Source organism: Vulpes vulpes, chromosome 8 (genome assembly GCF_048418805.1).
Source record: "Vulpes vulpes isolate BD-2025 chromosome 8, VulVul3, whole genome shotgun sequence".
NCBI lineage: Eukaryota > Metazoa > Chordata > Mammalia > Carnivora > Canidae > Vulpes > Vulpes vulpes.
The window spans coordinates 71,624,040-71,638,764 of record NC_132787.1 but is presented as its reverse complement, the minus strand read 5'-3'; the positions used below and the strand labels follow the sequence as shown (position 1 = coordinate 71,638,764).

General features: G+C 40.2%; 1 protein-coding gene across 1 annotated transcript in view; it reads right to left on the bottom strand.

Annotated features, from left to right (window-relative positions):
- The window catches only part of DNAH6 (dynein axonemal heavy chain 6), a 233,817-nt gene that overhangs the window by 80,105 nt on the left and 138,987 nt on the right, over positions 1–14,725 (bottom strand). Inside the window, exon 46 of the mRNA XM_025994437.2 lies at positions 7,516–7,747. Within this exon, the coding sequence (XP_025850222.2) occupies positions 7,516–7,747 (232 nt within the window). The remainder of the gene's footprint in view (positions 1–7,515; positions 7,748–14,725) is intronic.

Genomic DNA, 14,725 nt, shown 5'->3' with positions numbered 1-14,725 from the left:
GTATTGTTTCTTAAAAGGCTTTCATATTTAACATGGTTCAAGTAATATGTACATAACGTTTTATTTTACTTTATTTACTTTTGAAATTTATTTATATGAGAGAGAGTGCACACGAGTGTGTGTGTGGGGGAGGTGTAGAGGGAGAGAATTTTCAAGCAGATTCTCAGATGATTGTGGAGACCAAAATGGGACTCAATACAACAACCGGTGAGAGCGTGACCTGTGCCGAAACCAAGAGTTGGATGCTTAACGGACTGAGCTATTCAGGTGCTCCTGTGCAAACATTTTATATTCTACCCTCTTTCAGTTAACATTTTCTCATAAATATTTATTCATAATTCTGTAGGGTACTCATTGTATTTATAAACATTAATGGGAGCATAACACACTATTGAGCTGATGTACCCTATTTTTACATAGACTTAAATGGTCCACAGTCTTGTTTACATTTTAAGAACATATGTAGGTCTATAACTTTTCTCCCCAATTGAATTATTTCCTGTGGATAAATTCCCAAGAGTGGGATTAGCAATTAGAGTGCATGAATAGTTCCTGGATTTTGGAAGATTTTTAAATTTCCCATTCAACTCAAGTATGATTTCATTAAACTTTAACATTTATTTTTGCTAGTTTAGGGAGAATTTTGCTTTGGGAGAATTTAATTTGCATTTCTTTGATTATTAACGAGGGCAAATATGATTCCACATTTATTATTTTCCATTAAAAAATCTGTTCAAACTGTAACGATTTATACATTGGAGTTTACTTTACATTTGAACAGGTAATTTTTGGATTACAAAATAAACCTTTTGCCTAATAATTGATGCAAATATTTAAAAAATCTATCATTTATCCTTTTGTTTCAGTTAGCTTTTTAGTTTAATAAAGTTTGAGTTCAAAAATAATTTAAAAAAAACTTTGAGTCCTATTACTTAACTATGACAAAGTACCTGTTATTTTATTTTCTTCACTGGTAACATTTTGTTTCTTCTTGAAGTTGGTATAATTGTGTCTTATTAATTTTCCCCAAGAGCAAACACTAGTTCTTTGTACTAACTTACTTATATCTGCTTTTATCTTATTATTTGCTTTTCTTACTTTTCTTTTTGCTTCCTTGTGACCTTTATTTTCCTGAAGTTTTAAGTGAACTAATATATATAGTTTCTAATTTTTTATTCAAATCTATAAATTTAACCCTAAAACTGTTTGACTGCATTTGCAGATTTTTATTTATATTAAGTTCATTTTCCCTCTTCTCTAAATAGAGATTTAAATTTTGATGTTCTTGGGGTCCCTGGGTGGCGCAGCGGTTTAGCGCCTGCCTTTGGCCCAGGGCGCGATTCTGGAGACCCGGGATTGAATCCCACATCGGGCTCCCAGTGCATGGAGCCTGCTTCTCCCTCTGCCTGTGTCTCTGCCTCTCTCTCTCTCTGTGATGACTATCATAAATAAATAAAGAAAAAATATTTAAAAAAAATAAATAAATTTTGATGTTCTTGACTCAGGAAATTTTTTATGACTGTTTTAAAGTCCTGAGCCACATCATTAATTTCTCCTATAATTAGAGTGTGGACAAAGAATGTTTCAGCATAGTTTATGCTTTTTAAAATTTACTGAAAATTTATTTAAGCCTAATATCAATTTTCTGTAAACTTTCAGTAGTATTAGAAAATATTTACTTTCTTTATAAAATATAAATGTAGTATATAGCCATTAGTTCTAGCTTAGAAATTATATTCTTCATATTATCTAAACATATACATTTCTACTTTGTATTTGCTAGAAATAGCAAATTAAATTTTGTAAATTTCTTGTTTCTCTCAACTTCTCATATTTATAATAGATTTATATATATGTATATATACACATACATACCAACATTAATTTTCATTATTATGGTTATGTTTACTCTCCATTAGCATAGAACATTTGAGATTGATTAGGGCTTTCAACAGTGTATAAAAGCCTTTTGTTTGTTTTAAGTGGAGCTTTTGCTGACTTGATCTTTGGAGCTTTAACAAAGCCTTTTTATATAACTTACTTAATTTTTAAAAGCAACAGTAAACTTCTATAAGAAAAATTTAAATTTCAGAATAGTAAGAAACTACAGATAACAAAATGAAGAAAATAAAAAAGTCTTCACAATCCCATGACCCAGACATTTTCTAATTGTATCTATGGCATTTCTGTTTAGATATACATTAAACCAAAGACTCTGTATGGTAGATGATTTGTATATGTGTTATAACAATACATCATAAACATTTTTCACATAAATGTATTTCTACAAAGTAATTTTAAATTTATTACAAAGTGTCCTATTGTATAATTATACTACAATTTACTTGTGTGACTCTCTTATTGAATAATGAGGCTATTTCAAATTAACTGTTATTTTAAAATACTACAATATTTTTGTACATACAACTTTGTATGCAGCTGTGATTATAAGTAAGAGAAATTTAAGGGCTTTAATTACATATTGCCAACTACGTTCCAGAAGATTTTGCAAATTCACCTGTGAAGTCTATGCAGGGCCTGTTTCCTGATGCCTTTGTCAACACTGCACATTATGATTTTTAACCTTTGTTAATGTGCAAGGTCAACCTCTGACATTTATTTTTACTGAAATTTCTTTGGTTATTGGTGAAACTGAACATTTCTTCAGGTGTTTAAAGCCCTTGAATTTTTTTTTTTTTAGGAACTTCCTATTCATGTTTTATTACATTTTTATTGATCTATTGATCTATTGATATACTTCTCTTTTCATTTTAAAAAGACTGTATTTGTATTCATTTTTCAGCTTTTTTGAGATATAATTGACACATGGGGTGCCTCGGTGGCTCAGTCATTAAGTGGCTACCTTTGGCTCAGGTCATGATCCCAGGGTCCCTGGGATTGAGCCCCCCAGCCTATCTTTGGCTCCCTGCTCAGTGGGGAGCCAGCTTCTCCCTCTCCCTCTGCTGTTCCCCCCTGTGTACTCTCTCCCTTTCTCTCTCTCTCAAGTAAATAAAATCCTTTTAAAAAGAGATACAATTGACATATAACGTTGTATAAATTTAAGGTGTACAATGTATTGATTTGATATGCTTACATATTGCAACATGATTGCCACTATGGTATTAGCTAACACTTCTATCACATCACATAATGACCATTTTTTTCTTTTCTTTTTTTTTTTTTTTGTGGTGAGAACACTTCAGATTTACTCTCTTTGTAAAAATAAAGTATATAATACAGTTTTGTCAACTATAGTCACCATGCTGTATATTAGATCCTTAGAACTTAATTCATCTTATAACTGGAAGTTTGTACCCTTTGACCAACATCTCACGATTTTCCCCTTCCTCCAGCCTCTGGTAATCACTAATATTCTGTTTCCAAGAGTTTGGCTTCTTTGAGATTCACATATAAGTGATATTATACAGTATTTATCTTTTTTTGTTGACTAAGCAATAAATTAGCATAATTCCTCATTTAGCATAATGTCCTCAAGGTTCATCCATGTTGTTGTTAATAGCAGGCTATCCTTCTTTCTCACGGCTGAAGGATACTCCATTATATGTGTGTGTGTGTGTGTGTGTGTGTGTATACTTATATATGTGTGTGTACGTAGATATATGTACATGCTATATCTTCTTTATCCATTCATCTATTGATGGACACTTAGGTTGTTTCCATATCTTGACTATTGTGAATAATCCTGCAATAAACATGGGAGTTTAGATATCTCTTGGAGATCCTGTTTTCATTTCCTTTGGATATGTATCCAGATGTGGGACTGCTGGATCATGTGGTAGTTCTATTTTCAAATGTTTGAGGAACCTGCATACTGTTTTCCACACGGTTGCACCTATTTACATTCCCACCAACAGTGCACATGGTTCCCGTTTTTCTACATCCTTGCAAACACTTGTTGTCTCTTGTCTTTTTGATGAAAGCCATGGTAGACTGTATGTTTAGGATTTTATCCATTTCTTCCAGGTTATCCAATTTGTTGGCATATCATTGCATGAGGTCATATCTCACTGTGGTTTTAATTTTCATTTCCCTGATGATTACTGATGTTGAGTATCTTTTCATGTGTCTGTTGGCCATGTGCGTGTCTTCTCTGGAAAACTGTCTATTCAGATCCTCTGCTCTTTTTAAAAAAAATTGATTTTTTTATGCTATTGAGTTTTATGAGTTCTTTATATGTTTAATTATAATGTGTCTCAGTGTAGCCCTGTTCAGGTCCAACCTATTTGAGCCTCATGGATCTGGATGTCCCTTTCTCTCTCCAGGGTAGGAAAGTTTTCAGCCATTATTGCTTTAAGTAAATTTTTTGTTCCTTTTTCTTTCTCTTCTGGAATTCTCATAATTGGGACATTGTTTCTTTTCATTATGTCCTATAAGTTCTGCAGACTTTTTCATTCTTTTTTCTTTTTGCTCCTCTGACTAGAAAATTTCAAATGTCCTGTCTTAAGTGATTCTTTCTTTCTGCATGGTTAAGTCTGCTTTGGAAGCTCTCCATTGAAGTTTTCAGTTCAGTCATTATATTTTTAAGCTCAGGATTTCTGTTTGGGTTTTTTGATGGTTTCTTTTTCTTTGTTGAACTTCTTGTTCTGTTCATCCATTGTTTTCCCAATTTTGTTTAGTTGTCTGTGGGTTCTAAGAGTTCACTAAATTTAAGAAAATCATTCTGAATTCTATATTTGATAGTTCATAGATCATATTGGGGCTTTGTTCATTTTCTTTGGTGGTGTCATGTTTACCTGATTTTTCATGATCCTTGATTCCTTACATTGGTATCTGCACATTTGAGTAAGCAGTCTCCTTTTCCTGACTTTACAGGTTTGCTGTGGCAGAGACAGTTCTTCACCAGTCTGCTCAGTTTGGGTTTCTGGACACATCAGCTAGCAATCCTCGGGCAGGTGGGGGTTGCTGTCAGGGTCTATTTTGGGGTGAGGCTACTGTAAGCTCTGAGGTTAGGGGTGGGTTGCTGCTAGCTGAGAACAGTTGGATAGGACTGTTGACTTGGTTCCCTCCTTAAGCAAGGCTGTAGGATGGGCTATATGGTTGACTAGATTCTCTGGTTTGGCTTCCTGGATGGCTGGGACTGGGTACTATACTCAGTAGCAGGTAAGGCTATGAATTAGCTTCCCTGTCTTGGTAGGATAGTGGAGTGGACCCCCAGGCCTGCATGGCTTATTGTTTGGGGACCTAAATCAAGCAAGGTGGTACACTGAATTCCCTGGCCAGATGAAGCCACTGGTTCTGCTTTGCAGGCAGGGAGCAGGGCTGTTAGATGGGCCATGCAGCTTCTCATGCACTCTGGTTAGGTTCCCTGGTTAGGTGGGCTAAAAAGCTGTGTTCAGCAATGGATGGAGTTACAAATAAGTTTCTCTCCCAGGGTGGAGCAAGAGAACTGGCTGCAAGGCCAGAAGGGCACTCTGTTTGTGGTTGTGACTCAAGCCAATCTGTACCCCAAGTTTCCTTTCTGAATGTGCCCCTGGCTTTGCTCTGTGGATAATTGGTTCTGCTTGCTCTACTCTCCACTCAATTGTTAGTCTACACAACTTCCCAGGTGTTCAGGCCAAGCTTCCCAGTTGGGCGGGGCTGGGAGTTACAATCAACAGATGTGGGCCTATGTCTCAGTTCCTCTGCCTGAGGTGGGGGAGGGCAGACCAAGTTCCAGGGGGCAGCAAGGCTCTTTGCTTGAGGACCTTGAATCAGGCAGCCCTATACTCTCCTGAGTTCCCTGATCACACTGCATCGGTGTCTTGGCTCTGGAGATGAACAAAACTGCTGGTTGGGATTACTAGTTGGGTGCTGCAAGAGGGAACTCAGTCTGCCAAGATCCTAGTGCTGGGTGTTGCAAGCCTGTTTTCTCCACCACAATCTTTTCCAGTGGTCAAGTCCTGCAGATTCCCCTGTAATTCCTCTGATGTGAGTCTGGAGTGGGATACACAAGAAGCGACCAAAAAGGCAAGGGACCTGGATGTTCCTCCAGGATCTCTTTTTCCCACTGGGGAAACTGTAGGCTCAGGGGAGACCTCTTAGGGTGGTGCTGTGCTGACCTGGATGAGGGGCAGTGTGATCAGTCTGTAGCTGTTCCACTTCCCTTTCTCATGTGGTCTGTCTTGGTCTCTGTGGTGAAGAGGGGTGCTTCTGCTTCTCCTCTGTGTTCCAGGATTCTCTCAGTGGGTGTCTTGTCCATGAAAACTATTGTAAGTTTTTCTTGTGAGGGGGAGTGATGGTGGGAATGACCTATATGGCCATCTTGGTAGTGTCACGCTCCATCATTTTGTTCTTGTATTATTTTCCTGATGTAGTTAATTGTTTATTTGTGTTCTCTTGCGGCTCCCTGAACATCTTTAGAAAAATTCTTTTGAATTCTTTGTGGGGCAATTCCTGGATCTCCATTTCTTTGGGGCCAGTTCCTGGGGGTTCACTGTATTTCGTTGGTGGTATCATGATTCCCTGGTTTTTCATGACACCTGTAGCCTAATGTAGGTATATGCGCATTTGAAGGAGTTCCCTTTTCCATACTTTCTGGACTGACTTGAGTAAGGGGAGACTTTCACTTGCAGGTGGGGGCACAAAATGGAGCATGCTGTGACCTCAGGTCAAGTGGTGCAGGGCACCAGGTGTGGGAACATGTGTTGGCATTGGGCCTAGGAGTGTGTTATGTCTCTTTGGCTGAGGCAGCTGAGGGCCCACAGTATGTGTTCCTTGGTGAGCGCTGCAAGAGCTACTGGCATCCTCAGCTGTGCCTCCAGGTCCAGCAGCTAGGGACCAGGGCAAGCATATGGTGGCCAGAGCTGGTGGTGTATATACATTTGGCAATGAGTCCTTTCTAATTTGTAAAAAAAAATTATATATTCAGATATAGATTCCCTGCATGTCAGAGATGTTAAAACTATTTTCCTATTTTTATGACTTCTACTTAATTTAAAATAATTTAAAATATTTATGCATCAGATCTATCACTTTTTTATTCCTTGGCTAATTTCTATAAAGGTTTATTTTCCCTAATGTTAAAATGCCCAGGTAGAGCCAACATAGAAACATAGAAAATTTTCTTTAGAACACATTTGAGATCAGTTATATTGGTTCTTGAAGACATAGATATAATCATGCAATCCTATTTTAATTTGAAAGTTAATTTAACCCCCAAAAAGCCATTGTTACTTTCCTTTTCTTGTGTAAAAATATTTCTCTAATTGATTTCTGTTAGGGAATAATTTCCTTATATTTACCACTACAGAAACAATTTATTACTTTCTGCTCTCTACGTCCTTCTCAAAGAAAAGTTCAAAACTCTCTCAACTCCTTAATCTTTGCTCATACTTACTAAAAATTTAAAGGGTAACACACCAGTTGGTAAAATAAATGAAAATGGATTCTAAAAGTCTTTTACAAGGTCTAAGACATCTGCTGTCTGAGGGAACAGTTCCTTGAACTACATCACACAAACTATTCAAAACACACTTGCGATCATGACACTTGTGCTTGAGCTATTTAAACACGTACCTGGGTGTCTGTGAAGAGAAAGACCATATTCCTGTCATCTACACCAGCCAGTTTGTATAACTTCCTGAGGTCTTCATGAAAACTGTCATAATTATATCCCCGGCTCAGTTCAATTTGTAAACATTTGTAACCACATATGTGAGCTGCAAGTCTTGTAAGAGATTGTTTTCCTGTTCCTCCTACTCCAACGAGTAAGGCGTTGCCTCTTTCCTGACGGATCATGCGAGCAATCCTGCAGGCAGCAAAGAATAGAAAGTTTTATTTTTAGGTAGCCTAATGTGGAAGGCTGGTGGCCAGTGGAGCATCATCCCTGAGCAAGAGGCCACAGGAAAGAGCAGGGTATCTCTGAAGTTCATGGCTGGGAGAAAAGAACTGCTGAGCTTTCATTATATCCATCTCTCCTATTTCCTGTAGACTGTTGGCCTTGGTCATGCAAGTGTAGAGTAAAAGAAAATCTCTTCTTTCTCCAAAGTATGAAGGATTTTGTCAGAACCTTGGCTGATTTAAGCCACTACTTATATTAGCCATTATATTGGCAAACCCAGGGCTTCATTTACAAGGCACAGCAAGCAGAAATACCACTGAGCCTAGGAAAAGATCAGTTAAATTAGGAGAAGGAGAGCTCAATGGAAATAATCTGAAATGAACTTAAGATATTGACATTTTAGAAAATTTTTGGTTCATGCTAACAACAAGAATATAAAAAGCATTGCAATTATGATCCTAGAATGAACACTCAGGATCTGAGTTTAGCAAGAGTTGAATGGAGATGGAAAATCTGATGACCAAGTTGAAAACTTCAGTGGGAGATGGGCTTGCAAATAGGAAAATCAGAAATTGAAATGGGTGGAAAATTGAATGGGTAAAGTAGGGGACAAACTCAGGGAATTTGCCCAGAATGCAGAGAAAAAAAGATAATGATATTAAAGTGACAAGAGGAAAAAATGGAAATAAGGAAAACAAATGTAGGAGAAACAAGAGGCCATGCAATGGGAACTGCAGGAGAGACAGGAGGGGACATTTGATGAAACAGTAGAACTCCCCTATCTCCCCGCTGCACCAAAGTTCAGCCCATAGATGAAGCCACTGATGTTCAGGAAAGAAAACCAGAGAGGAGTGGCAAAGCACCAAATATTTTCTAGGACATATATAAATATAAATAAAATATGTGTGTATGCATACATATATACATATGTAAAACAGAAATCTGTATTTAATCCATAAGTGAAAAGCCTGTAAGCATTTAAAAGGAAGACAGATCACTCTCAAAGGATAAATACTTTTAGGTTGGCCTCAGGCAGTTATCTTGTAAGATGACATTCCATAAGACAATGTTAGAGAGGGAAAGCTATCATGTTACTGCTTAGAGCATAAGCCATCTAAACCTTCCTCTGGGAAACAAAGGGTAATGGAAGGGGTGGCGGGCAGGGGGATGGAGTGACTGGGTGATGGGCACTGAGGAGGGCACTTGATGGAATGGGCACTGGGTATTATACTATATGTTGGCAAATCGAACATACATACATACGTACGTACGTAAATAAATAAATAAGCCTTCCTAAAAAATTCCCTGAAGATACATAAAGAAATATGGATAAAGTAAAAAAATAAAAACAAAAACAAAACAAAACAAAAAACAAAAAACAACAACAACAAAAAAAACCAAGAAGGGGAAAGGACTATCAGTATAATAGTGAGCAGTATGTATGAGTCAAGTCCACACTGTTGCTAAGATGATAAAAAGATAATAAAAAGATGTAAGTTCTTCTTAAAAGAAGATACAAAATATAATTTCTTTTTTAAAATTATCATTGTCATTTATCTAAAATCTCAGACTAGGTTATCAGAAACTAGGAAATCATGGGAGAATTATAAAGGCATATTTAACTTTTCTAACAGGAAATTTGTGTATCTACCTTAGTTTTATTCATAATGTTGCTAATAATTGGCAATGATCAGGTTCAAATATTTGAAAATGGCAATGGCTGGCTTTAGTATTTTTTTAATGATGAAAGTAAAACAGTCATTGTAACTGATGGGAGAAAACCACTGCTAAGCCTTTGACACTTGTAACCTCCATCAGGAGGGCTTGGATACTGTCTTGTTCTCTATGCAAATAGTGCACAGCACATAGTAGGGGCTTCATCAATATTTGTTAAATGAATTTGTGTGGATTGACTTGTATGTGTGTAAACATACAAGTGTATGGCATAAATGTGGCTGTTAAAGCCATGTCTTAAAATACTATTTAATTATATAGGTTTGTGGAGGCAAATGTAATATAAGTGTTTAATGGCATACTGTTTAATATTAATACAACTTTGTAAAAGTCTATATATACTTATAAATATATTTGAAAGAACCATACAATTTTAACAATGATTGTCTCTGGGTGAGGAGGTGAAATTATAGATGCTTTTCTAAATTCTATAATAAGTGTGTTTATCATATAATCAAAAAAATAGTCACTATTTTTTCTAAAGAAAACAAAGTACTGCAGTCCCCCCTGCTTATGGGGTATACATTCTAAGACCCCAGTGGATATGGATAGTAACAAATCCTATGTTTCATATATATATATATATACACACACACACGTATATACATATATATATCTATGATAAATTGTAATTTATGATTTAGTCATAGTAAGAGATTAACAGCAATAATAATAAAGTATATATTTTTGACCACCTGATTCCTATCTAATCCTTATCCATTTCTCTTCTAAACTTTCATCTTCTAGCTTCACTTTTCCTAGCAGTTTTCAGGGCTCCAACAACCCAGGTGGAGGCTTGAAGGAGTCTGTTATTTAAGAGGTGTTAAAAATGGGGCTCTCCAACCTGCCGTAGGCCCATTACCGCAATAAGAACACCTGGCCTCTGGTTACCAGTGGAGCATGTATCACTCTGGCTGGTAACTTTCCTTGTCTACCCGCAATCTGGTCTTGGAAAGGAATTCCCATTAACTTAATGATGGTCTATCAGAATATGGCCAATGCCACTCAGTTGTCCAGATTGTTCAGGTTGTCAACACAACTTGTCCTGAATTCATTCTTCCTCCTCTCTTGGAGGAGGAGCTGAGAGCAGGAGCACAGAGAACAGGAGCAGCAGGTGGCAGCTGCAGTGTGGCCGGCGGGACTGCCGACTTGTGCACCAGCAGATGGGATTCCCTCCCCGGCCCTGGGCTACCGGCTCCAGGGCCCACCCCTTCCCATTGCAGCCCCTCCATGCTCCTGGATCCCTAGGTACCAGTGCACAGGTGCTGACCCTGGGGTTGGCAGACAGTGTTGAATTGCTGCCATTTGAGGGTCCTCGGATGTGCATGCTGTGGAAGGTATGAGTCACTGGGTGGGCATGGGCAAAGGCAAAGTTCATAGGGCTGCCTGCTGGTCCATCAGGGCCACACCAAGCTCCACTAGGGCAGCTTCAAGGGGAAGGGGGTGCAGATGGGCCATGGAATGGGATTGGGGAGGATCAGAGGAGGCCAGGAGCGGGCTGTGCACAGGGGACAGTAGCTTGAGAGGGCTGAGGTGCCACTTATGCCAGGTGGCAGCGTCTGCAGTATGTGAAGTGGGTGGTATCCGCTCCATCCTCCAAGTGGGACTGTGAACACCAGGTTTTTTGGGTGTGTGTGTCGGTGGGGTGAGGGCGGGGTGATGGGGAAGGTGGATGGTTAAGTATTGCTGTTCCTGGCACAGGGTTTTGTAACTGAGCCTCCCTCTGAAGAGGCTGTTGTTGTTCTTGGCCCAGCTAGCTAACCATCTAGAGATATGAAGATGAAATTGTTGCAGCCTGCTCTGCAAGGGGTGAAGGAAGCAGATACTGTCTGGGCTGGCAGGTGGGGCAGGACTGGGGAGAGTGCCCCTGCCCACAGAGCCATTCTTGGAGCCAGCTGGACAGCTAGATCTGTGGCAAGAGCAAGGGTGTCAGTGAAGAAAAAAAGGAGAGGTGGGGAGGGGTGACAAGGTGGAGAGCCTCAGAGATTGAGGAGGTGTGCCATGGGAGAGGGGAGAGGTGGGCAGTTGGAGCAGGTGCAGGTGGAGAAGGCTGAGGTGGAGGGGACAGGGCAAAGGTGGAGAGGGTACATGAGGAGGGAGGAGGTCTGCAGGTGGAGTGGGTCTAGGTCAAGAGGGGAGAGGGCATGCGGGGAGGGTGGAGATTTGCATGGGAAACTAAAAGCAGCTTCTCTCCCTTTGTTTCTTCCACACTTCTCTGCTGCTCTGATTCCAGCTACCTGTGTGCGTTTCTCCCAAATGACTGGGGTTTGGAATTGGGAATTCCAGAAGTGTGAGCCACTGTTGTCTTTTACAGATTGCAAGTCAAGAGGTGGGAAAATAGCTGGGTGTGAGGGAGGAGAAAGCAGTCAGTTCCAGAGCCCTCTCTAGCCCAGCCCAAACTTTGCTCTAGCGATCACAGCTGCTGAGGATGTGGCCTCCACCTGCGCAGACCCCAGGGAGTTAAGCCATAGGGTGGGGGGTAGCTGCATGAGATTTTTCCCATCATCACTCACCCAGTTGCTCCTTGGCCTCTACATCTTCCTGTTGTATAAGATTGTGCATGGTGACCAGCCAGTGGCCAGCAGTGATAGTGATGATGATAATGATGACAACGAGGAGCTGCTGGCCACTGCCCTACCTTAAGAGGTGCGACTTCACCCTTCCCAAGCTCTATGTGGCCCACAGGAGGCAGGGTTACCTTCCCACCATCATATTCTAGAGCAACTCCAATATGCCTTGGACAGTAGGACAGGATTTGGAGAGGCTCAGGGCTAATCCCTATATTCACCCCTGCTGAAGACAGCTGCAAAGTCCAGAATCCTTTCTCATGGCTGAAGTTGAGAAGTCCTCTTCTCACCACTGACTCTCTTGCCACCCCTGCCAGGCAGAATTTTGGCCATATTTCATTTTCCTGAGACCACTCCTCCAACTCTTCATTCTTGTTTCTATATCCAGTGGAGCCTTCAGTGGTACCCATTAATCCACTAAGACAGCTAGTGCCAAACATACCACTGGCTCCACCCCAGTACTTCATTGATGCTTCTTCTTCCTCTGCTTCCCACCATAGTTTATCCACTTTCACTTCCAAGTATATCTTTGACCAATGCTGGTATTTGTTCATCCACAAGCCAGTGAGTATCATGTTCTTCCCATTCAGAGACACTGAGAGGTAGCCATTGGCCATCTGGGAATTCAGGGTGATCCTCATGGTTATATACTCCAGATCCCTCCTCAGTTTTCCATTGAATCCTGAGTCCTTTCTCTAAAGAATAAAGTTTATCTGAAACTCTTCTGCCCACTTTTTGATTTCAGCACCGATAGACTTTTCTATCCAGAACTTCTTCCGGGGTATCTGCAGGATACTTGGGTCCTGCAAAAGCCCAAGTGCTGGCTGCTGAGGCTTTTTTTCCCAACTCATAAATATGGGTTTGAAATTGGATGAATTCCTCAGAGCCCTTGGTGACATGGCTGTTCCTGCCTTTGGCAAGCTCTTGCTCAGTCCCTTCCAGTTAACTCCAATAGGTACTGCTCCAATAGGTACTTTCTCTCAAGAACTGGTGGCCCTGTTTAAACACTGACACAATGTCCTGCCTATGCTACAATTTTGTCTGCAGGGCCTGAATCTCATCTTCTCCTGTGGACTGATAATTCTGGATTATATTTCTTCAGAATCTTCAGATGGTTTAAAATTTTACCCTGATGGGGATCCCTGGGTGGCTCAGCAGTTTAGCGCCTGCCTTCCAGGGCATGATCCTGGAGACCCGGGATCAAGTCCCATGTCAAGCTCCATGCATGAGGCCTGCTTCTCCCTCTGCCTGCATCTCTGCCTCTCTCTCTGTCTCTCATGGAGAAATAAATAAAATTTTAAAAAAAGAAAAAAATAAAATTTTACCCTGATGAGTCTGTGCATCCTTCTCCAGGAGAACAGCAGTATGATGCCTATGCTCTGGGAACTCCCAACACATAACACAAAATATTTGTTGGTCATCCTTGCAGTAATAGTGGAACTATCCCAAATGTAGCTCACACAGCTTCTTGCATTTTGCTCAAGTGGTCCGTCGTCTTTGGGTTGTCTCTCCTCATCTACCTTCATCCTCTAGATGTTTTCCACTAGGCTGGCCATCTGCCACACATGGCAAATATTTTCTTTCTTAAAGACAATCTTACAAAGAGAATAATGCAATGGCTTCTTAGTAGATTCACTAGGAAGACCTGAATGATGCAGTGGTAGCAGAAGACATAACCACAGTTGATGGCTATGGGGTCTCTCAAGTAGTTGAGGCAGATAGAGCATAGCACCTCACCCTCCAGCTCTCTCAGAGGGGAGGCAGCAGCCATGATAGCTGTGCCCAGACCTGGACAGAGTCCTTCTCAAGGCAAGCAATTACTTTCTCTAGCAAAAGATAATCCCTGACATGAATAGGACATTGCTCCAAATGTATCTGTTGCTTTCTCCGAATGTTGACGTCCTGCGACAACCTGTATCATTGACTCAGATGTTTATGTTCAAAACTTTAGGTCTCACAGAGCCAGAATGGAGAATTATTGTCAGGTAGGGATGAGTGGGCACCTCTTGACCTATGGCTTGCACTCCTGCTTCAGGTCCCCCAGCTGGGACCCTTACCCGGTGTCTCTCAGAGTGCCTCTTCTCTGAAATTCAGACACTTTTACAAGTCATCTAAATTGAAGTAACCAACTTCTAGAGATCTTAAAAGCTGTGACTTAGCAAACATTGATTAAATAGTCCTCATGCATTATTATCTTTGGTGACAGAGGACAGACAGGCTATGTAGTGTGAGCAAAGAACAGGAAGTCCACATTGAAAAGTGTTCCCCCAGGACAAAGCCGACTCTTAGGTCATTATTCAGGATCTTCTCAAATAGCAATTAAACTTTCCAATTTGTCTCCTTTAGCTTTGCACCTTCTCCTGCCCCCTCAGGCCAGTCTGCTCTTTCCTAGCCTTGACCTCCTAGATAGCACAGCTTTGTCTAGAACAGGGTCAGCAAACAAAGGCATGTAGGCCAAACCCCGCCCCTTTACTGTTTTGTTTTTAATTTTTATGGCCTATGAGCTAAGAGTGGTTTTTCAGTTTTTAAATGGCTAACAAAAAAAATCAAAAGAAGAATAACATTTTGATATGTGAAAATCACTGGGTATTCTAATAAATAAATAAAGTCTTATTGGAACACAGTCAAACTCGTTCATTCATTT